Raw genomic sequence first — 20,302 nt, forward strand, 5'->3', positions numbered from 1 at the left:
CGACGCTGCCAAGGCCAGCTTGGTGATTGATTGCATATGTTGATTGATCGATTCATCTATCACCACATGGATCGCTTGTGTAGCTAGCTAGTGTTGCATTGCATATATATTTCAACTGCAGAATGTATTGTATTAGTAGTAAAACATAACACGGCCGGGCATGTTGATATGCATTCAGGGGGACATCGACGACGGCCAGGGTTCGGTGGCGGCGATGAAGCAGGCGGACGTGGTCATCTCCGCCGTCGGCCACACCTAGCCGGAGGAGGTGCTCAGCCAGCTCAAGATTGTGGCCGCCATACAGGAAGCCGGCAACATCAAGGTCTGTCGCGTCGTCCACGATTTTGGGATCTGCATCGTCGGCACACAACTACCGAATAATCCGATGCATTGCATTGCATTGCAGCGGTTCATGCCATCTGAATACGGGTGCGACGTGGAGGTGGCGGAGCACATGCTGGAGCCGGCGAGGAGCATTCTGGGCGCCAAAGTCCGAGTCCGCGAGGCTCTCACAGCTGCAGGGGTTCCTCGCACCATCGTCTGCAGCTACTGGTGTCAAGGCTTCCTGCTCCCGAGGGCCGGAAACCCTGAAGCAGACGGTCCTCCACACACGACGGCCACCATCTTTGGCGATGGACAAGTACAAATAATGCATGCATGCCTTTGTGACTGTGCATACTGATGAATCAAATACTTATTACATTCAATCATGCATGATTGCCAAACAGGGTTCTTCGTACACGAGAAGGATATGAGCAGGGTGGCTATCAAGGCCGTGCAAGACCCTCGCACTCTCAACAGGATACTACACGTGCGGCCGCCAAGCAAACTCTGCTCCCTCAACCAGCGACAATGACAAATTTTGATGACTCTGTTAAGAACTTTCAACTAATAAGGCTGTCAAATAATTGGTTACACAAGGCTTTGCTAAGGTACTCCGGTTACCTCTTAAGAGGTAAGACTTCAAATAAATCTGAGCCATTAAAGTTTAAGAGAGAAAAACAATTACCTATAGGAAAAAAAAGGCAATAAGCGGGTATCTCGGTCACCACCGAGGAATGCATCCTGCATGTGCATGTATCCATGCAGTTTCTTTCCTTTTGGCTGCAACTGACAACAACAAGACGTGCACATTTCTTGGAGATTTTTTTAGCGGGAAATTAAGAAGATACCGGCCGGTTAGTGCATGGTCAAAATCAGAGGTGTTTACGGTTTACGTTTTCAGTCTCAGCAAGCCGATTTTGGGATGGAGTAGTCCCCGTGTTTTCCAAGATGGAAGAAATTAAAGCCGCAACATATCAAGATAGTAAAATTTATCTACTTTTTGATGAATATACAGAAATAAAGTTGAGTTCATGCCATAAATATGACTTGCAAACTTTATTTTTGGCTGACTTGCTTCCTGATTTTGTACATCTTTTACGGCCATATATGGTGTCACATGTCACGTTACAAAAAATAGATCCCAACTCTATGACTTGGGAACGATAGGATTCTGTAGAATTTTTTTCTTGCACTAACATGTTACACACGTTAGAAGAAAACATGTTACAGTGATATGAATCATGTCACGTTAAAAAAAACCCATCACCATGTCACACTAATTTCAGGTTAAAGGTCATGTTACAGAATCGCATGTGGTGTGCACCATGCCACGTTTTAACCCATCACCATGTCACCATAATTTCAGATTAAAAAAACACGTTACAAGATCCTAGGGATTTGCACCATGTCATGTTAGAAAAAGCGGCATATAGAAAAAGCGACGACAACACGCGAGGCATTCGATCGATCATATATGCATTATTCGATCAATATATATTATAGTTCCATCGATCTGTATTAATTTGAACCATTATTTACATATAATAAAGTACTCCTCCGATCCTGTAATCTATAGCGATATTCGTGGACGAGAAGGACATGAGCGCGGTTGCCATCACAAGATCCTCTACGTGCGGCCTGCGGCGAACGTGTGCTCTTTCAGCCACCTCGTGCAGTGCGGCTCTGGGAGGAGAAGACCAGCAGGGCCCTGGAGGAGCTCCTCAGGAGGATCCAGGACTCCCCGATGCCGCTCAGCTTCCAGCTTGCCATGGTGCACGCCACCATGGCAGTCGGCGGCGGCGGCGTCTGCGAGCAGACCGTCAACGCGTCGGCCGGCGTCGAGGCCACGGAGCTCTACCCGGACGTCCACTTCGCCACCGTCCAAGACCACCTCAACGCTCTCGGCCGGTGTCGTGTGGATCCTATTGTTCCTACTACCCCATCCCCATGTGTGTTTTCCATACAGTCAGTGAGCTCAGCGCTACAGTAGGTGTGTTTTCTTTCACAAGACTCTCTCTCTCTCTCTCTCTCTCTCTCTCTCTCTCTCTGCAGAGAACATGGCCCATGGGCTTGGCCTGCAGAGAACATCCATTTGGGCCGTTGAGGCCTGCTCCGTCCGGCCCAAACATGGCGCATGGGCTTGGCCTGCCGAGAGAGAGAGCAGCGTTCGGCCTTCTCCTCCTCCTCCAGACCCCACATCAGCCTACCGCGAGCGCCGGCGGCTGCGAGCGCGATTTCTCGGGGAGGAAGAAGCAGAACGGGCAGCGGCGCCGGCGAGGAGAGAGTACTCGCGATGGGGCGACGGATCCTGAACGACGCGCTGCGTACTATGGTCAACGCGGACCGCCGGGGGAAGGCCACGGCGCTCCTCCAGCCCATCTCCGGCGTCATGGTCTCCTTCCTCAACATCATGAAGCACCGAGGTATGCAATGCACTTCCGTTGCTTACAAGTTAGCATACCGCCGTCTGGTAGCCTCGCCCCTCCACTTTCGTCTCGTCCTCCGATTTAATTTTTTACCCAAGAGGTTCCTTCATCATTGCTGGCAAAGTTAGGTCTTTGATGCTGATTCAAGTCGCTGGCAAACCCCATTTCTAGGAGAAGTGCATCTATTGGGTGATTTGTGAGTATTCAAGTCTTTATATCAACAACTATTATGCTAGAGGGCTCGGGTTGACAAGGCAAAAGAGGAACTGATGCCTTCATGCTGACATCGAAATTGGCTTTCAGAACCATGTGCTTCTCATCGCCTCATTATACATGTTAATAAAATGCAGTATCTCGGCTCCAAATCAATGTCTAATGTGTGCCCTCTCTTTGACTTTTGAACAAACAAGTGCTTTGCCCCCCTTCATCTGTTGAAATCTGAACGAGATTTAGTTTGCAAACAGATTTTGCAAGTCTTTGTTAGGATGACAAACATTCTTTTGTTGTTCTAAAAATTTGTGCTCATGGAGTTTATCGATGCTTCGCAGGGTATATCAAAAGCTTTGAGGTCACTGATCCGCATAGAGTTGGGAAAATTAATGTGGAGCTTCATGGACGTATTAAAGATTGCAAAGCTCTTACTTACAGGCAAGACCTCAGAGCTAAGGAAATAGAACAATACAGGGTTCGGATGCTCCCAACACGCCAGGTGTTTTATCTACTCACGTCTTTTTTTTTTGGCGAACCTTATCTACTCATATCTATGGACATTTGCATGTCCTGTTACTTTCTCTCTCTTTTTGTAATCATATTAGCTTCCTCCACTACAATCTCAGTTTAAATTTTAAGTTTTGACTTGGAAATTGGGCGAAAGCATTGAATTTGATGATGAACGTATCAGACAACTAACTTATATGGTTGCCTATGGGGTGTGTGTGTGTTGTTTTTTACATGACATGTGCTATCCAGTAAGCTAGGTTTGTATATAAACCTGTCATATACCTTGGATGGTTGTATCTTCAGTTTAATTTTAGATCTAGAGCATACTCCATTCAGATTTCCTCACCTGTACCCATGCAATGTGCTAGCCACTAGGATAGGTCTGTATGTAATCCTGTCCTTAGCCCTTGGATGGTCATGCTTCTCACTTTAGCTTCAGATCGAGAGCATATATTTCACATGTAGTTGGTGTGGTATCACTAACACATTTCCTCTTTATTTGGTCTGATTTTCTTTGCAGTGGGGCTATGTTGTGATTACTACTCCGAATGGTGTTTTGGATCATGAGGAAGCAATCAGGCAGAATGTGGGTGGTCAGGTCCTTGGCTATTTCCATTGAGGAGCTTCGTTCTCTTGTTCTGAATGAGGCAAATGGGCTATGGCCGAGCCCATTCTGTTTGTACTTTGAGAGCTGTTTTGCTTTTGTTCACTGCCAACAAGAAATGCAATAACGTGTCAAAAGTACGGCTCACGGCGCTAGGAAATGCTAACTGTTAAACAGGAAAACTGTAATTTTTTCTTTTGAAATGATATCATTTAGATCTGTCCTGCATCTAGGTTTTTGGAGATATATGGGTATTGCTAGTTTGAGATTCTATGATCCGGGTAAGAAGCATAGCTCGGTTCTTGTGATCTTGTGGAGTTGCCATGTACGCTTTTCTGAGATCTTTCCTGTAGGGAGGGTTGAAGTTGAACACGCTTTGGCTTTGGTAGTTCAGTCATTGTCTGGGCTGTGTTTCTGATCTTGTATTCTTGTTTGCAGTACTGCTTGTAGCCAGTCTTTTTTTTTTTCATAAAAGAAAAGAATTGTGTTAGATACGTGTGTTTGATGAACGGTGAATGTGACAGATGCTGAAAGAAACTGATGTTGCTGGTCTGCGTGCCGTATGTCTATCGGCTGGGATATGTGTGAATTTGTTGTCAGGATACGAACCTTGTTGTTCACTGCATGCTGGTGAGAATATGCTGCGGTTGTGGTGCTACTTCCGTGCCACAAATATCTCCATGAATTTGTGGTGATCAGCCACATGGGATGTGTTACAGAAAAAAACAGAGAGAGAGAGAGATTTCTCATGGGTGTCGCGTACTGTACGACGTAGCATATGATGGTCCGGGCTGAATGCTAACATTTCTAGCTAACTCCATATTATCTGGAGTTGAGAAAGAGACAGGCGTTGCTGCTAGAAGAAACCAACAGCGCCTACCGTTCTTTCTGTCCGCCGGCCGCCGGGGAGGTGAAATGGTCTCCGGCTCGCTGCCCACGCGGCCTTCTCCGACGGCGTTCTCGCCGCCGTTGCCCGTCCCCGGCCGCGCGCCCCCTCCTCGCCTCCTCCGCAGCCGCGCCACAGGTGTGTCTTTCTATCCCTCCTTCCTTCCTCACTTAGTTCTGCTGCTGGCCTTTAGGAGCTGTGAGCTGCAATGTTTCTTCAGAATCCTTTTTGGGATTTTAAACTTCAATTTTACTGCGCGCCATTTTTCCTGTATGCACTTATTACTCTGACCTTATGCTTTTCCCCCCCCTGTATACGCTTATTACTCTGACCATATGTTTAGTCACTACTTTCTAGTACTCCAAATCAGTGTTATAACTTGAACATATTTGGAACAGGTAACTTATGTTGCTGATGCTGACAGTTAATTGTCACTCTTGCTGTTTTAGGCAGACTCAGGGCTTTTTCCATCAAAGCAACTCATAGTGGTCTGAGCGATGTATCTGTGCAGAGCCTTGCTGAAAATGAACTTCCAGCAGTCACCGGTGCTGCTTACAGCTTCACTGGAGCAACGACATCACTCACCAGCAAGACTCTAACCTCGTCCAAGAAGATTACTCTTGTTAGACATGGTTTGAGCTCATGGAACGCAGAAAGCCGTGTCCAGGTTAGTGTCACATTTCAATCACTTGCTTTCTCCGCAACTTTTAATTTACGTTGGAGATGGATGTATGGTTGCAAAAGAGTTGCGATTCAATCATTTTATTCGTTCGTTCGGGGTACCTTTCTATCTGTTCTAGTGAGCAGAAAAAAAGGATGCGCCTTTTGGATCCGTTCATGAGATCGTTGCTTTTGTCTAGGGAAGCTCAAATCTGTCAGTGTTAACAGAGACCGGTGCCAAGCAGGCAGAGAAATGTCGTGATGCTCTTTCGAACATGAAATTTGACGTCTGCTTCTCTAGTCCTATCTCACGAGCAAAGGTTCCAATTCCAAGCCTACTTACTATATGAATGTGATTACGAACGATGTGAATATGTGTGTAATGTGCAAGTGACATTTGTATGCAGTCAACTGCCGAAATTATTTGGCAAGGGAAGGAAGAACCCCTTGTTTTTCTGGATTCACTAAAAGAGGCACACCTCTTCTTCTTAGAGGGCATGACCAATGGTATGAATAAACCTTGTGGCGTTCCTTATTCTTATTGCCCATTAATTAAATGTAATTGACTTACTTGGAGGCAGCGGATGCTAAGAAGCAATATCCAGAGCTGTACACCAAATGGAGGGAGGACCCTGCAAATTTTCATGTTAATGGCATATACCCAATTAGGGAGTTGTGGGGAACAGCAAGACAAGCCTGGGAGCAGATCTTGCTCACTCCGGTATCAACCTACCTCTCCTAGCCTGCTTACTTGTTTTCTTCAAAAAAATTAAACTACTGTGTTCCTTTTAGACTGTTCTTTTGTTGATTAATATATATCCAGCAGGGGTTCATCCCCTCCTGTTTCATCAAAAGAAAAAAAAATTAAACTTGTGTTGGGACAGGGTGAAAACTTCTTGGTGGTTACGCACAAATCCATCTTGCGCGCGCTCGTCTGCACGGCACTGGGTCTCCCTCCTGAGAGGCATGTTTTCTATTCATAACAATAATGTAAACAATGATTACGAATAATGTTTTCTTTTTTCAAATGATTACGAATAATGCAGGTTCCGTGCCACTGATGTAAACAATGGTGGCATGTGTGTCTTCACGGTTAACAAGCATGGAGAAGCTATGCTTCAAGCCCTCAATATGACAGCACACATGTACAGTGATCACACCTATCAGTACTAGCTTAGTTTTGCACTATATTGTATTTCCTGTATCTTCCGTTAGACAAGTCATTCTTGAAATTAAATGACTTTGGTAAAATGTGGCCTTAGTGCACATAACCATAGCTGACCCCGTCAGATGTGATTGTCCGTGTGAATGTCATTTAACCTTTGAGCAACTGTCAATCTCCATCCATAAAACTTGCGAGGCAGCACCGAAAACATTGCTACGGTTAAAGATTACGGGAAATGTTCAAGTTGAAGCAAGAAGCAATGCCCTGATAATGTGCAGGTGTATTATTTCAGGGAAAAAAAATGCACGGCTGCATGGAGGGATGCGGAGAGGACGTGTTTGGTTGGGTGTATCATTTGATTCATGTATGAAATGATGATCCTTTTGTTTGGCTGGATGAATTGGACCAACTCATCCAGGATGAGACTATCCTACTTAATACATTATTCTAGAATCATATGGTACAAACAAATTGGTTGAACCACTACATCCAGAATCATTCGTCCATGTATTATGTGGTGCATGCAACCAAACGCGAGGAGAGGAGGCGATGGTGTGCTAGCTACCAAAACGCACCGCAAAGAAAGAAAGTGGTTGAGGACATGACACACGCACACATCGGTCGAGCAGCCCGAGAGGGTCAACCACACACATACTCTCAAAGGCGGCTGCGGCTCCGTCTCCTCCAATGGCGGCGATCACCGCGCCGCCGCCCCCTCCTCCCGCCTCCACCTCCTGCCGCCTCCCCCGCCGCGGGTCCCTCACCCGCATCGCCGCCTCCTCCTCTTCCCCATCCTCCCGCTTCCGCCCCTCTTCCTCCCGCCGCACATCCTCTTCCACCTCCTTCTCCGGGGCCGGCAGCAGCGGCGGCGGGGGTGAGATCCTCCACGTCCCGCCACCTCCCCCACCCGCCAAGCCCCCCGGGGCGCCCGTCTATGTCACTCTCCCCGCCGACGCCGTCGGCCCGGGGGGCCGCGTGGCGCGCCGCCGCGCCATGGGGGCCTCGCTTGCAGCGCTGGCGGCCGCCGGGGTTGCGGGCGTCGCCGTCGAGCTCTGGTGGGGCGTCGTCGAGCGCCAGGGCCCCGGGGAGTACGACTGGGCCGGCTACCTCGACCTCGCCGCCATGGCCCGACACCACGGCCTCCGCGTGCGCGCCATCCTCGCCTTCCACCAGTGCGGCGCTGGCCCGCACGACCCGCTCTGGTGCGTCTCCCCAACTTCGCCCACAGCTCCAGAAGAGGCCCCTCTTTTCCCTGTTCCTCACTTCCTTTGTTAGGTTTTAGTTGAACATTTCTGCTGACAAATGTAAAATTCAAATCTATATGGGTTGAGGGGGTGCATGTTGAAGCTCACTTGAAACAATTGCAGTGAGAACCCTGCATTTCTACCCCACTACGAATTACGTGAGAAGTGATGAATGTGAATTGCTTATGCTATGCAATTAGAGTATTCTCTCAGGTAGAAACTCATTCTAAGCGGCATAATGGGGTGCATTGTAGCATTCTATTGCAACTTATTCTTGATTTTGAATTCTCAGTCATCCTGTTACGTCTGCGCTTAAGCCTGTTTATACTGTTAGACAAGCTTGTAGCCTGAATTGAATGCTTTGAGATAACATTGTGTTGAATAGCTATGGAAATTGACATGATTCTAGTAATATTTTGTGTTTCTCCTTTTCTACACATGACAAGCATTTTTTTTTTGTTGCACTATGATGCACAAAAATTTTAGTAAAAAAGCACCCTCAGTCACTGATGCAGATAACTTGCGTCATTATGGTTCATTGTTTTATTAACCCCATCCATATTTAGTGATGACACTGTCTTGCTAAGCATGGAATGCAATATGCTGATAGTTCTCTAATTGCATCTAGAAAAAAAAAACATCCACAGTAGACCCATTCACACCCAATAATGGAGCCACAATTATGGTCCAAGAAAATACAAGCCAATATTTATTATTGTAGTCGCTACAGAAGAGGTTTTACCTAGGCTGGTTCTACGCAGAGATACGAAATGATCATATTCACTATCAAGACCAAGTAGAGGAATCTAATAGATACTAGAGATACGGAGAGTCTGGTACATTTTTTCTGTTTAGGCTCAACTCATTAGGGGCTACTGCAATATGATTGCATGGGAACTAGTTATATGTGGTTGCAATAGCCTATGATGCTTCAGTTGTAGTTTTGTGAATCATCGATGTAATAGTTAAAAGGCCAACATGAATTTTTCCATGACTTACCTGAGCCTGAGCATATAATCAATGGAATGCCCCAGAACATTGTCTTTTGATATCGGATGTGCTAGTACTAACTATTTCCCACGATGTGCTAGCACCAATTCTTTTCCAAAAGTATCATTGGTATGGCAGCTACAATCAACTTCAAACATTGATGCAAGTTGTGGCTAATATGACGTCATGTGGCTCTAGCAAGTAATGTGGAGCCACATGACATTATATTAGCCATTTGTGAAATAAACCCGTTCTGCTTTTGCCATTCAGTAACTGCTTTCCTTTCTTGTTTTCCAAGTTGTGCCTTTTTCAGTCAAGCTGTTCACGCTTTTTATTGCTGTGGTACAAAGTTTAATTCACTAGGTGTTGCATTGATACACACAAAAAGTATATCTTCTTTGTGATTAATGGTTAGAATTTCCTTCCTTTCCAGGATTCCTTTACCACAATGGGTGCTTGAGGAGATGGATAAGGTTCCAGACTTGTCATATACCAATAGATACCAGCAGAGAAACAAAGAATACATCTCATTGGGGTGTGATAGTCTTCCTGTTCTGAAAGGAAGATCACCTATGCAGGCTTACTCAGACTTCATGAGAAGCTTCCGCAATACTTTCGAAGATTACCTTGGGGCCATAGTAACAGTTTGTATTCTCCTTGGTAGTTAAGCACACAAGATTTATTGTACACCAAAAGGATGTATCTGTCTTACAGCTGTTGTCTTTCAGGAAGTTCAAGTTGGAATGGGCCCAGGAGGTGAGCTTAGGTATCCGTCATGCCCAACTGAGAAGCTAAATCAGCCAGGCAGTTCATCTGAACTTGGGGAATTTCAATGTTATGACAAGGTACATTGCGAAATGAGGTTCTTACTATTAAATCACTTCAAAATGGAATATTGGTGGTGGGGTGGGGTCATATTGGATGATCAATTTCAAGGTAGTTTAGCCTACTCGGGTAATTGGATTATGCAATGTGTCTGGTTGTTTGTGACTTCAACTTAGTAAGTAATATAGGTTAGCTCCCTATCGTTTGAGCTCATACAAGTGGTCTGTATGTAAGGAGATTGCATTTGTAGAAATGATGTGTGCGTTATGTTCTACTTTGTCGTTTGAGTCATGCATAACGAGGGCAACTCTGCATTTGGTGAAATGATTGAAAGAAACACATATTTCAGAACCATGCATCTGACGCCATATTTCCGCTAGAAGATTGAATTATTAATATATGTGTTCTGTTGACAGTTTATGCAAGCATCATTGAGTGCTCATGCACAGATTCTTGGGATCCAAGAGTGGGGGAGTGGTGGTTCAACTGGCACAGATGGCTCACAGCAGAACCTTGAAGAAACAAGTTTTTTTCACGCTGATGGAGGATATTGGGATACACCTTATGGTCGCTTTTTCCTCGAGTGGTATTCAGGAATGCTTGTCCTCCATGGAGAAAGGTTATGCATGATAGCTGATGCTATCTTCTCTGGTACTGGCGTGACCATCTCAGGAAAGGTTGCTGGCATACATTGGCACTATTATACTTGTGCGCACCCATCTGAACTGACAGCTGGCTACTATAATACCCTACTAAGAGATGGTTACCTTCCTATTGCTCGAATGTTTGCCAAGTACAAAGCTGCATTGTGTTGCGGTTGTTTTGACCTGAGGGACACGGAAAGAACAAATCCTGAGAGCAGTCCAGAAGGGACTCTTCGGCAGCTTGTAGGTGCTGCTAAAATGTGCAATCTTCCCCTTAATGGTGAAAATTCTGTGACAAGGCTGGATGATGCATCACTGAACCAAGTGATAAGAAGCTCACGGCTCTATTCAGGTCGGAGTTCAGGAACATCCTTTTCCTTCAACTATGTTAGGATGAACAAAAGCTTATTTGAGTTCCACAATTGGAGTCGGTTTACGAAGTTTGTTAGGCAGATGTCAGATGCCAGAACCTTTCTAGCAAGACTAGATGTCAGGAGAGGGCAGCAATACCTGTCTTCAATGTCAGTTGTTTGGGTAGTTAGTAGGGCATGTGCATATACATGAAAGTTGTCAAAAGCAATTGGAAATCATGTACATGTAATTTTCAACCATAAATGATTTGACAGCATGGAAAGGAGAAGTTCCGCTCGGCATATGGCTCACTTTTAGTTGCCAGAAGGGCAGGCAGGGATATGCTATATTAGTTTCATGCATATGCCATTGGTCGACCAAATGGTCCAAATCTTGTATTTATTTGTTGCAAAACTGATGGTTGGTGTAGCTGTTGTGAACAATCTTGAATCTTGAAAACATAATGTCTCTGTTACTATAGCATGCTGAAAACAGGGCCCTGTAGCCGCCATAGGAACCATTGGAGCCCTATTCCATTTCCCTTTCCAATATGATTCTTTTTATACTATATTATAGCATGCCTAAGTGAATACTGTGTAGCAGTAGTATGATTTGTGTTGTTATTGCTGATATTCACTAGTTAACAGCAAGGTGTTCAGAAAGTCAGAGTTATGAAATTTATGAACTTTAGACCAACAATCATTATTGGGCTCGATTGGAGATTTTTGAACATGCCTTAATGGATTTATCTAGTTTTTATTTGGAAGAAGTCCATTTTTATCATTGAATTATCGCCCAAGTCTGATTTGGTCGTCAAACTCGAAAAATAGAATCTTTGACCATTAAAGTATAAAAAGATGGTTTTGCCTACATATGTATTTTCTAAAAATAATAAAAATCTAGTTTAATCTTGAGAAAGCCATAACTATTTCATTTTATCAGCAGAATATAAAACCAGTACCCTTTTTTTTAAAAATAATCTATCTATTGATGCTCTATTTTGGAGTTTTAGATCTTATATGTTCCTGTTGCTAGTGTTTTATTGCTCGTAGTTCCATCTGTGTTCCTGATGGTGCGGTTTGCAGTGATAATAAGGTTATATATGCTTTAGCTTCCCTATGCGTTAGGTGAGCTGATGATTCAAACTTGTTTCCTGTTCGTGTGGGTGCTGCTGGATGGAGCATATGCTGTTATCGTGCTACTCTCCTGCAGCAACACCTGGTCCTCTGGATAAACACTTGTCCTAAAGCTAGTCTTAAAAATCGATAACAAATTTACAATTAGTTCTGCATGGCAAATTCCATTTGAAAGGTAAAGCTAGAGGCAAGTATTCAGTTTGATATCAACTCAAAATCAGCATGGATCAACTTTATGAGCTAGGAAGAATTGACATGAATAAATGTAATTACAACATAGACTAGCAAACTACAGAAATAATCTAACCTTCAAAAGGATTTGCCACCTTGAACATAAGGGGTCTCTTATGGGAAAACAAGGTGCCTCCCTTGACCTTATGCACAATTACAACAATTCTGGTTTATGAACTTAACAACAGAATTTCCAGTACCAAGGGCTTAATATGTACATGGTTTGACTAGAAGTGCATTCTGCACAATTACATATATTCTTGGGGGCAAAAAAAAAACAATGATACATCATTTACCAAACACAATGAAGCAGCTAATGCTATCTAGTGACAAAACTAGATTAACAACAGGTGAAACTGAACTCATGGTACAAGAACTTTTTCGTACCCATTGAACAAAGCAAAAGGCTAGCATGCATATCAACCAGAGCTTCCACAAGAACTACCAAAGTGTCCTGTAATATCGCTAACTAACAGCCTGATGACATGGCTGCCCGAATTTCGTGAGATCTCCATGCACTCTTCCAAGTCTGCATTGCATGCCAGCTTCACCCATTCATGGTCATCGTCGAGATACTTGATATCAAACGTGCCAACATCCATCCTTAGCCTCTTTGCTACTTCATCTTTCAATACAGTTACACTGCCTGAGCATGGGAACCGGAATCTTACAATGTCTTCCTTAAAACTTGCCTTTATTGTTACAGTCCCTGAATGCTTCATTGACACCAAATTACTGGGAGGGGCCAAAAATGGTTGGTCTGCTGCTGGAGTGAAGAGATTCTTCAAGTCTTTGGAGCTACCAGAATCCTCAATCAGCATCCTGGAAAGTGGTAACTGTGGTTCTTGAAAAGGCTCTTTGTGAAACTCTTCAGGATTAAGTTGAGGTTCTGCGAATGTAGAAGCAATTGGCTTACAAACAAATGTCCGGTTTGCTGGACTACCCTGGCATGACCCCTCTGATGTACGTGAATTTATGCTGCCTTCTCCAGATGAACTTCTCGAGTGAGAAGCTTTGTCCGCCTCAAGCTGAGCATCGTTGTTATTGTCTATAAATCCTTGTTGGGCCATGTGTATACCAAAATGGCCATCATTTTCAAGTGATCTTTGCAATGAAGAATCTCTGTCACCATCAACAGCGAGATTTGAAGGTTCTGCAACTTTACTCTGAGTTACTTTCTCTACATTGTGAGAATCCGATGAAGGACCAACCGGAATAGGAAGAGGACCTGTGATAGATGTGAGATTAAATGCAGCATCTGAGCCTTGAACAGACTCGATTACCTGCTTTAATTTCGAGAGAGACCGGTTGACCTTATTGATTTTTCTAGATGGCCAACGAGAAATCCCATGCTGCCGGCAGATGCGCTTCATGGTTGTAGGACAAACTGCCAGATACAAAAAAGGAAGTTAGCTCCCACAGTTTACATTGTTATCATCATTGAAAAGAAAATTCAATGTTTTGCCACCTCTGCCCCCGCTTCAGGTTCTAAATGGCAATCGATGGAAAAGGAAGTAGATGGTAAGGAGAGTTTATAACAGAAGCGCACAATAGATACACAAAGCAAAATGAAGCTTCACTGCAAAACACACAGCCATGCATAGGAAGGTGTAATACAGTACTATAGCTAGCAAATCTGATAGACAACTGCCAGCATCAAGTAAATATAGGGACACCGATAATTATTTTGCTAGGTTGTTTCTGCATACATGACATGACATGACAACAAATTTATCCAAGCAATATGGCTATGTGAACAGAAGATCCAGTTTGAGACTCTGAGTCTCAAAGGAAATAAAGTTTAACCAAGTTATTATCCTTCTCTCAACTAGTATTTTATGTTGATTCCATGTTATAAGAAGATTTTCTATGCAACCATGATGGATCAACAGTAAACGGTAGAGAATCACCAGTTCCCCTAATCAACCCTTCCTGTTACAAAATGCAAATGCCTCAGTTCAGACTCTATCTGCTATGATTCTAAAGTTTAATAAAAGATGTTACTTATCCAACAATCTCCCTGGCTTCCCAACAAGCTAACACCATGAACTTAAATCACACCAAAATCTCTGAAGCTGTCAGCTCTAACAAAACTCGCTTATTTGTGAAGAAAAATAAATAATACAGAAGATGAATGCAACGTAAAAGCCAATAATAGCACAAACCAGACTATCATTTGAAAAAATTAACAAAACTGCAAATGAGTGGGATACTAAAAGTTAGCAATAGGTCAGGAAGAGTAGGACACTAAAAAAGGAGCACAGTGAATTTGAATATTAGAGGCATACCGCCAAGGCTTTTGGCTGCATTTTTCAAGCTTCCAGAAAAATATTGCTGAAGGACCTCTAAACTGATAGTTTTTTCAGCTTTCCCACGTCTCCTTTCAGTGGGTTTGTTGGTTTTATGAAGCACCGAAGAATCAGAAGCACCGCTGCCATTTGGTCTGCTAGCAGAAGTGCCATTGTCTTGAGAGTAGTCATCAGCCAACAAATGTCCCTCTGGCATATCTGAAACTTTCTTGTTCCCATTATCAAACTTGTGGTCTCCTCCATGTGTATCACCTTCAGGCGATCCATTAAGGGAACCATCAGAGTTATCAAATTGCGCATCTGTCTTGAGTTCTTCATTCTCGATTTTTAGCACATTGCTAAGTTGAAGGGAAACCCAACTCGAGTCTGCGTCACCAACTACCTTTAGACTACGAAGACACTGCTTCATCAGAGTAAATATAGACTCCAACAAGGCATTTTGCTCATCTTCGTCGATACAATCGGGTGGCAGGAAGAACTCTAATATGTAGTCATCATGTCCAGTATAGGAACTTTGCAAGCATATTGCAAGGCAGCCAGCTAATCCAAACATCCGAGCATAGTGTACAAGGGGATACTTTATCTTGCAGAACTTCCTGATATCTTTTGAAAAGCAAGGTTTCCGTGTGATAAACGCATTTCCAGAAACCCCTTGCCCCCTCTGTAGGTGATGCTCTACACAGGCATCTCTAAATCCCCACATATGAGCATCAATAACATGAAATGCCACATCACTAGTTGACATGCAGACCTCCCCCATGCAACTTCCGTCAAAACTTAAGCAACTCTTTTTCAAACCACCACCATGAGCCAATACACTTCGATACTTGCAAGGAACCCATGTTTGTGCTAAAGGAAGCTTGTGCTCTTCACATACTACAGTCAAGATCTCGAGTATTTCCACCAGAGCAGTCTGACGGCCTTCATTGCATATCTGAGTAAGGAAGAAGATGAACGAAAACATAAACCACCACATAGTATGAACAGGAGAACTTCTCATCCATATTGTAATGATTGAAGGCTCACCTGGACATTTGGATGGTCCAATATTTCCGTGCTTTTAAGATTTACTGCCTGCAGCAATATCACCAAAATGTAAGGTGATAATTCAACAAAATACAGGCTACAGGTGGTTGCTATAGTTGATGTGTAAGGTTACTAACATCAACCTTAAGCACTTTTAGTTGTCACCGGAATGCGTATGTGATACTAGAATAACATACAGCAACGAATGAGAAAAGGGACCAACCTCAAGTGCTTTGCAGACTTTATCAACCTCACAGGCATAGTTTATCTTCTTTGATGTCATTATAAGTTCAACAACAGCAATACATGACTGAGCAGAAGGATCGAAAACAGGCAGGGCAACTGTACCATGAACATTGTAACTGATCGCGTGGTTTAGCCGTGGATACTCGGTACTGCTGTAATACTGCACGTTTGGTGTCCACTCGGGCACCTTTAGCTTGTAGACACGACCAGGTAGCCCCAGCTCTCCGACGTTTCCACCATCTACTGAAAACATGTACATCATGGATACAGCCCTGTACTGAATTAGCCCGATGCTCTGGTGGTCAAGCACGAAAGGCTGTCCTGAAGTAGTAAGAACATAGCGGTCTCCGTTCTTAACTGGTGCCCAGACTTGAACCAACAGATGTTGATCAGTGGATTCCTTGAAGTACCTGAGAGCTTGCGTAAGCCTCTCCTTGAACAAGCTAGAGTTATCTGTGCCATCTCCGTCCAGAGATAGGTGAAACTGCCATTTGGGATTGATTTGTTCGACCCTCTTACTTGTAGTGTCAGAATTCCCTGAACAACAGAAGCAGAATTGTAAGTGGAGAAAGGCTAAGATCGCAGCCTATAAGAATTAATAAAGGGATGCCACTGTGACCAAATGAAGCACAAGTTCTGCTCATGCTTGGCTGTTTGGTCCGAGACCTGCTAGCGCTCATGTGAACAGTTAAATCCCTGTTTATATATATGGGCAGACCAAATTTTCTACAGACACTAATAGGAAATGGCGTGGCCGGTCTAAACTTTCAACAAAGAGAAGCAAATCAATGCTTGAACGCACAATACAGAGTCTAGAGCTAATGAAATGTAGTGGCAATGAAGATGGCCTAGTTTATTCGGCACATAAGTAAAGTTGATCTCATTGTCACAACTTAACTATAATATAATGAGACAAGCAAGGCATTATCCAACTGCTTCCACTTTGAATACAATCTAGCATACAGTCCGTGGCGTCATAACCCACCGATAAATCTAGTAAATACAGCACGAGGTAGCTTTAGAGACAGCACACAAGCACTAGGAGACAGAACAAAGTAGTCCATGCATTATAGTGTAAAGTAGTAAATGACTCAGGCAACAATAGGAAGGATCTCTTCTCCTTTCTTTGTTTCTGTATGGGCAGTAAATATAATCAAGTACACCTTGCACCTCCTAGTGGAATCCAATTTGCCATCAACAAATCTTGGCAATGATTAGCGTTAAAAACGAAGCATGACCCCACCAGGTGGGAAAGGAAGGCATGTTTTATTTTAGTCTTAGCTGCACTAAGTAAACAAATTGCAAACTAGGAGATGCGGCTAACTTTAGGACATTTTATCCATATTCTTGCAAACAGGAAGCACAAAGATTCTGTTTGATCTAGAACTGATCAGGCAAATCCTATGAATATGAGGCGAGGCCAATAATCATGGCACGGATGAAGGGAGTCCCCTAGCTAGAGTTGTCTGTAACAATAAAAAAGGGCAGCAGCAGGAGGAGGAGGAGGCCAAAGTCAAACAATAAAGCTGGGAACTTGATAAGGCTAGTGGCGTATTGGTGACAAGAACAAGAGCAAGATTCCAGCTTTCCGCGAATCCAATCGAAGCAGGCCCAAGCTAAGCAAAGATGATGGAGCGGAGCACAAAATCTGGCATGGGACGGAGGGGGGGAATCTCCAGCCTTTTTTTTGTCTAATAATAATAGTTGCTGCGAAATCGTACGATCCAACCAGGAAGAAACAGTAGAACTCACCGGAGCGGGCCCTTTGGACCTCCTCGACGACGGCTGCTGCGACGGCGGCCTCGGGCGCTTGTGGGGCTTCGAGCGGGAGCAGGTGTCGGTCCTCGAAGAGCCAGAGCGGGGAGGGCGGTGTGAGCCAGGAGGAGGAGTTGGCCGGCAGGGGAGGCAGCGGCGGGGAGGCGGAGACGGAGGAGAAGAGGAGGGAGGTGGTGAGGGAGTCGAAGGGCCAGGCGTCGGCGGGGACGGAGCAGGCGTCCCCGGGGCCGGAGGTGGGGGGGTCGAGGTCCATGTGCTGGTGCCTGGTGGTGGTGGTGGCGGCGAGCAGGAGGAGGACCTGAAAACTAGCGGCGACGGCGACGGCGGAAGAGGAGAAGGCGACGACGAGCCGGAGCCGGGACCGGGAGTAGTGGATGGAGGAGGCACGGTGCCATGTGGGGGAGGGGGATCAAATGTGGCTGCGGGGGTGGAGGGAGAAGTGGTGCGTGTGCTGCCGCGCCCCGGAGTGGTGGACCGGAATAAGATAATGGAATTCCTTCCACAAGTGGGCTGCCAATCTGCCAAGCCAAATGCAAAACCAACACATCTCACGAGCACAGACCCTGTGTATGAATAATGCCAGGAATCACATCTACATCCACCAGAGTATTATTGCTCTGGGGCTCCCGGAATCTACCTTGCCCTCTATTATGAGTTACGGTTTGGATTTATGAAATTCTTTCTCACTCCAAGTGAGAACATAGGAACAATGACATGATGCCGGTTCTTACCATTTTCATTTAGATATGTAGCATATTTATCGGCGAGATAAGGTAGTAAATACAAGTGGTTCTAAAAGAAAGAGCATAAACATAGCGGAAAGTGCATGCTATGCTTGCTGAGCTATGAATCCACGAGAAGTTGGTTTGTCTAAAGAGAAAAAACATAAAAGTTGCCTGACGAAGGGAAAACTTCTTGGTTCATAGCACCCAGATAATTGAACAACTTTGTCGCGTATCGGTTATAGCACAGATTATTATCCAAGTGGCTACCATACCATCGGATACTTTTGGTCGATCAGTCGGCCAGGACTATGGAGGTAAAATAATGGTGGGCATGTCCGGGTGCACTCCAACACGGCCATAGCAATAATCGGCGGGCCCACCACAGGTCCACAGGCACAGCAGGGAGGGAGAGAGCCGTGGAAGGCGCTGCACCACGTGTTGATCATATCGAGCAGGGAGATGGGATGGATGGACGGGGTCGCTGTTGACGCACCGGGCTCCGGCTACCGCGTCCCACTCCGGCGGCCGCGTCGCAGCGGCTCGGCTAGCCCCCTCCAATCCCGGACGGGCGGAGCAGCTACCGTAATATTCTATCGCCGACCAGCTGCCTGGTGGCGATGGCGACGGGTGTCCACTTGGCCGTGGATCTGATCGGCCAATGGCAGTGCGCATCGGCATGTTCTTCTTCCACCGCCGCCCGGCCGCTAGCTAGCTGCATCTCCCTCCGGCACAGATTCCGATTCAGATGGCAACGCCCGGCACCGGCAGCTAGCCTACTACTATGCCTATCTCTTGTACAGTGGTATGTAGGAATCGGAATAGGATACGGTCCATCATATCTGAAGCTGGCCGGCCGGCCGGCCAGCTTCGCCATCGTCCGACTGCAGGCTACCATCATCGGATCCGATGAAGTTAAGCTGCAGATCGATGAACTAACAGTGCATATGTATGAATGGATGTGATGTGGTGTGACGATGGAGAGGCATATAGAATTATACAAGTGGGTGGGTCGAGATGGATGAATGTACGGAACGAACGGCTCTTGGGAGTATCCATCGGATCCGATGAATCTAGTAATTGGGTGCCGACTGACTATATACTATATATATCGATCTCAGTAGTGTAATGTAATAATCTGAGTGATGACCCGGCTAGCTTCCCTGCCGTATCGATCCGTACTGTCGTCTCAGATGAAATGGTCATTATTCATAATCCACGAGCTCCCTGCACATCTATCGATCCATTATTTGCTTCCACCTGCGATCGAGCATGGCATTCGTGTACGCGTTGCTGGATGGCATGGGATCGACAAACAAAATCCTTGGCGACAGGTACCTGATATACGCTCATGACATTGACACTTCATATATACACAAGCTCGGCGCTGGTAGGATAGGAATAGGATGCATGACTAGTCTTGTTCATCTTCTTCTAGCAGCTTCCTAATTCGATTCATCCATCTTCACCAGGTCCGCGTCGTCCACCTCAGACTGCAGACAGCTCCATCAGCTCGCTATGAATGATCGAATTGAATGGGCATATTCCATCGCTGTCAAGAGAGCAGCAGCTAGCTAGCTGCTACGCCAACTTGCCCAGCACCAAATAATGGTATTGGTACGGTAGTATAGTGGATGCTGGAGGGGAAAGAAGAATGTGCCGGCGAAGGAAAGGCCACGACATGGCTCCTGTTTGATCCTTTGGCTAAATTTAGATGTCTAGCTAAAACTTAGCTAAACCAGCTAAAAGTGAGCAAAGTCCAAAGTACCCCTAAAAGTTCCAAAAAATACCGTCGTAGTTCGTCAGCCGCTGCCGTTGCACAGGGCGTCGGGTGGGAGAGGAACCGAGCCACCGGCGGAGCTGTTGCTCGCCGCCACCTCCGCCCCGACCCAGCGACGAGCGCGTTGATGGGCATTAGAAAATTTTAGACAAGATAGTAGAAATGTTAAAAGTCCAAAATACTTCTAATAACTCTTCTTAATCGGATGGATTACCGAGTAGAATTAATTATGCATAC

At 45.1% G+C, this 20,302-nt stretch overlaps 5 protein-coding genes across 5 annotated transcripts; 4 read left to right on the top strand and 1 right to left on the bottom strand.

Annotated features, from left to right (window-relative positions):
* The first annotated feature begins 385 nt into the window (after window positions 1-385).
* On the top strand, window positions 386-2,314 carry LOC101782041 (isoflavone reductase homolog IRL). The gene is made up of 2 exons (XM_012845874.1): window positions 386-640; window positions 1,988-2,314. Exons 1-2 carry the CDS (start codon window positions 386-388, stop codon window positions 2,312-2,314), a joined length of 582 nt encoding a protein of 193 aa, XP_012701328.1.
* A 187-nt stretch (window positions 2,315-2,501) lies between these two features.
* Window positions 2,502-4,564, top strand: LOC101783779 (40S ribosomal protein S15a-5). The gene is made up of 3 exons (XM_004967297.3): window positions 2,502-2,747; window positions 3,299-3,459; window positions 3,991-4,564. The coding sequence occupies exons 1-3, from the start codon at window positions 2,618-2,620 to the stop codon at window positions 4,087-4,089; spliced, it is 390 nt and encodes a 129-aa protein (XP_004967354.1). The 5' UTR covers window positions 2,502-2,617; the 3' UTR covers window positions 4,090-4,564.
* A 272-nt stretch (window positions 4,565-4,836) lies between these two features.
* On the top strand, window positions 4,837-7,241 carry LOC101784191 (probable 2-carboxy-D-arabinitol-1-phosphatase). The gene is made up of 8 exons (XM_004967298.3): window positions 4,837-5,098; window positions 5,410-5,627; window positions 5,821-5,940; window positions 6,028-6,127; window positions 6,202-6,341; window positions 6,505-6,584; window positions 6,667-6,765; window positions 7,078-7,241. The coding sequence occupies exons 1-8, from the start codon at window positions 4,870-4,872 to the stop codon at window positions 7,142-7,144; spliced, it is 1,053 nt and encodes a 350-aa protein (XP_004967355.2). The 5' UTR covers window positions 4,837-4,869; the 3' UTR covers window positions 7,145-7,241.
* A 129-nt stretch (window positions 7,242-7,370) lies between these two features.
* On the top strand, window positions 7,371-11,407 carry LOC101785123 (beta-amylase 3, chloroplastic). The gene is made up of 4 exons (XM_004967301.4): window positions 7,371-7,987; window positions 9,453-9,663; window positions 9,748-9,864; window positions 10,261-11,407. The coding sequence occupies exons 1-4, from the start codon at window positions 7,473-7,475 to the stop codon at window positions 11,050-11,052; spliced, it is 1,635 nt and encodes a 544-aa protein (XP_004967358.1). The 5' UTR covers window positions 7,371-7,472; the 3' UTR covers window positions 11,053-11,407.
* An 818-nt stretch (window positions 11,408-12,225) lies between these two features.
* Window positions 12,226-17,960, bottom strand: LOC101785521 (protein NLP3). Its single transcript, XM_004967302.2, has 5 exons — window positions 17,540-17,960; window positions 15,765-16,324; window positions 15,542-15,589; window positions 14,495-15,449; window positions 12,226-13,593 (listed from the first exon to the last, which is right to left on the bottom strand). The coding sequence occupies exons 1-5, from the start codon at window positions 17,814-17,816 to the stop codon at window positions 12,626-12,628; spliced, it is 2,808 nt and encodes a 935-aa protein (XP_004967359.1). The 5' UTR covers window positions 17,817-17,960; the 3' UTR covers window positions 12,226-12,625.
* Window positions 17,961-20,302: the final 2,342 nt, after the last annotated feature.

Source organism: Setaria italica, chromosome V (assembly GCF_000263155.2).
Source record: "Setaria italica strain Yugu1 chromosome V, Setaria_italica_v2.0, whole genome shotgun sequence".
In the NCBI taxonomy this organism is placed as follows: domain Eukaryota; kingdom Viridiplantae; phylum Streptophyta; class Magnoliopsida; order Poales; family Poaceae; genus Setaria; species Setaria italica.

What these genes read in the sequence shown, in the direction of transcription:
- LOC101782041 (XM_012845874.1), top strand. Translation starts at nt 386, where the DNA reads ATGCATTGCATTGCATTGCAGCGGTTCATGCCATCTGAATACGGGTGC. An exon ending in CCATCTTTGGCGATGGACAA is followed by an intron (nt 641 to 1,987) that starts GTACAAATAATG and finishes GTGCTCTTTCAG; the next exon opens with CCACCTCGTGCAGTGCGGCT.
- LOC101783779 (XM_004967297.3), top strand. Translation starts at nt 2,618, where the DNA reads ATGGGGCGACGGATCCTGAACGACGCGCTGCGTACTATGGTCAACGCG. An exon ending in CAACATCATGAAGCACCGAG is followed by an intron (nt 2,748 to 3,298) that starts GTATGCAATGCA and finishes GATGCTTCGCAG; the next exon opens with GGTATATCAAAAGCTTTGAG. An exon ending in GGATGCTCCCAACACGCCAG is followed by an intron (nt 3,460 to 3,990) that starts GTGTTTTATCTA and finishes TTTTCTTTGCAG; the next exon opens with TGGGGCTATGTTGTGATTAC.
- LOC101784191 (XM_004967298.3), top strand. Translation starts at nt 4,870, where the DNA reads ATGCTAACATTTCTAGCTAACTCCATATTATCTGGAGTTGAGAAAGAG. An exon ending in ACGCAGAAAGCCGTGTCCAG is followed by an intron (nt 5,628 to 5,820) that starts GTTAGTGTCACA and finishes GCTTTTGTCTAG; the next exon opens with GGAAGCTCAAATCTGTCAGT. An exon ending in CTGGGTCTCCCTCCTGAGAG is followed by an intron (nt 6,585 to 6,666) that starts GCATGTTTTCTA and finishes CGAATAATGCAG; the next exon opens with GTTCCGTGCCACTGATGTAA.
- LOC101785123 (XM_004967301.4), top strand. Translation starts at nt 7,473, where the DNA reads ATGGCGGCGATCACCGCGCCGCCGCCCCCTCCTCCCGCCTCCACCTCC. An exon ending in ACCTTGGGGCCATAGTAACA is followed by an intron (nt 9,664 to 9,747) that starts GTTTGTATTCTC and finishes GTTGTCTTTCAG; the next exon opens with GAAGTTCAAGTTGGAATGGG. An exon ending in AATTTCAATGTTATGACAAG is followed by an intron (nt 9,865 to 10,260) that starts GTACATTGCGAA and finishes TTCTGTTGACAG; the next exon opens with TTTATGCAAGCATCATTGAG.
- LOC101785521 (XM_004967302.2), bottom strand. Translation starts at nt 17,816, where the DNA reads ATGGACCTCGACCCCCCCACCTCCGGCCCCGGGGACGCCTGCTCCGTC. An exon ending in GGTCCAAAGGGCCCGCTCCG is followed by an intron (nt 16,325 to 17,539) that starts GTGAGTTCTACT and finishes TCTGTTGTTCAG; the next exon opens with GGAATTCTGACACTACAAGT. An exon ending in TGGACCATCCAAATGTCCAG is followed by an intron (nt 15,450 to 15,541) that starts GTGAGCCTTCAA and finishes TTCCTTACTCAG; the next exon opens with ATATGCAATGAAGGCCGTCA.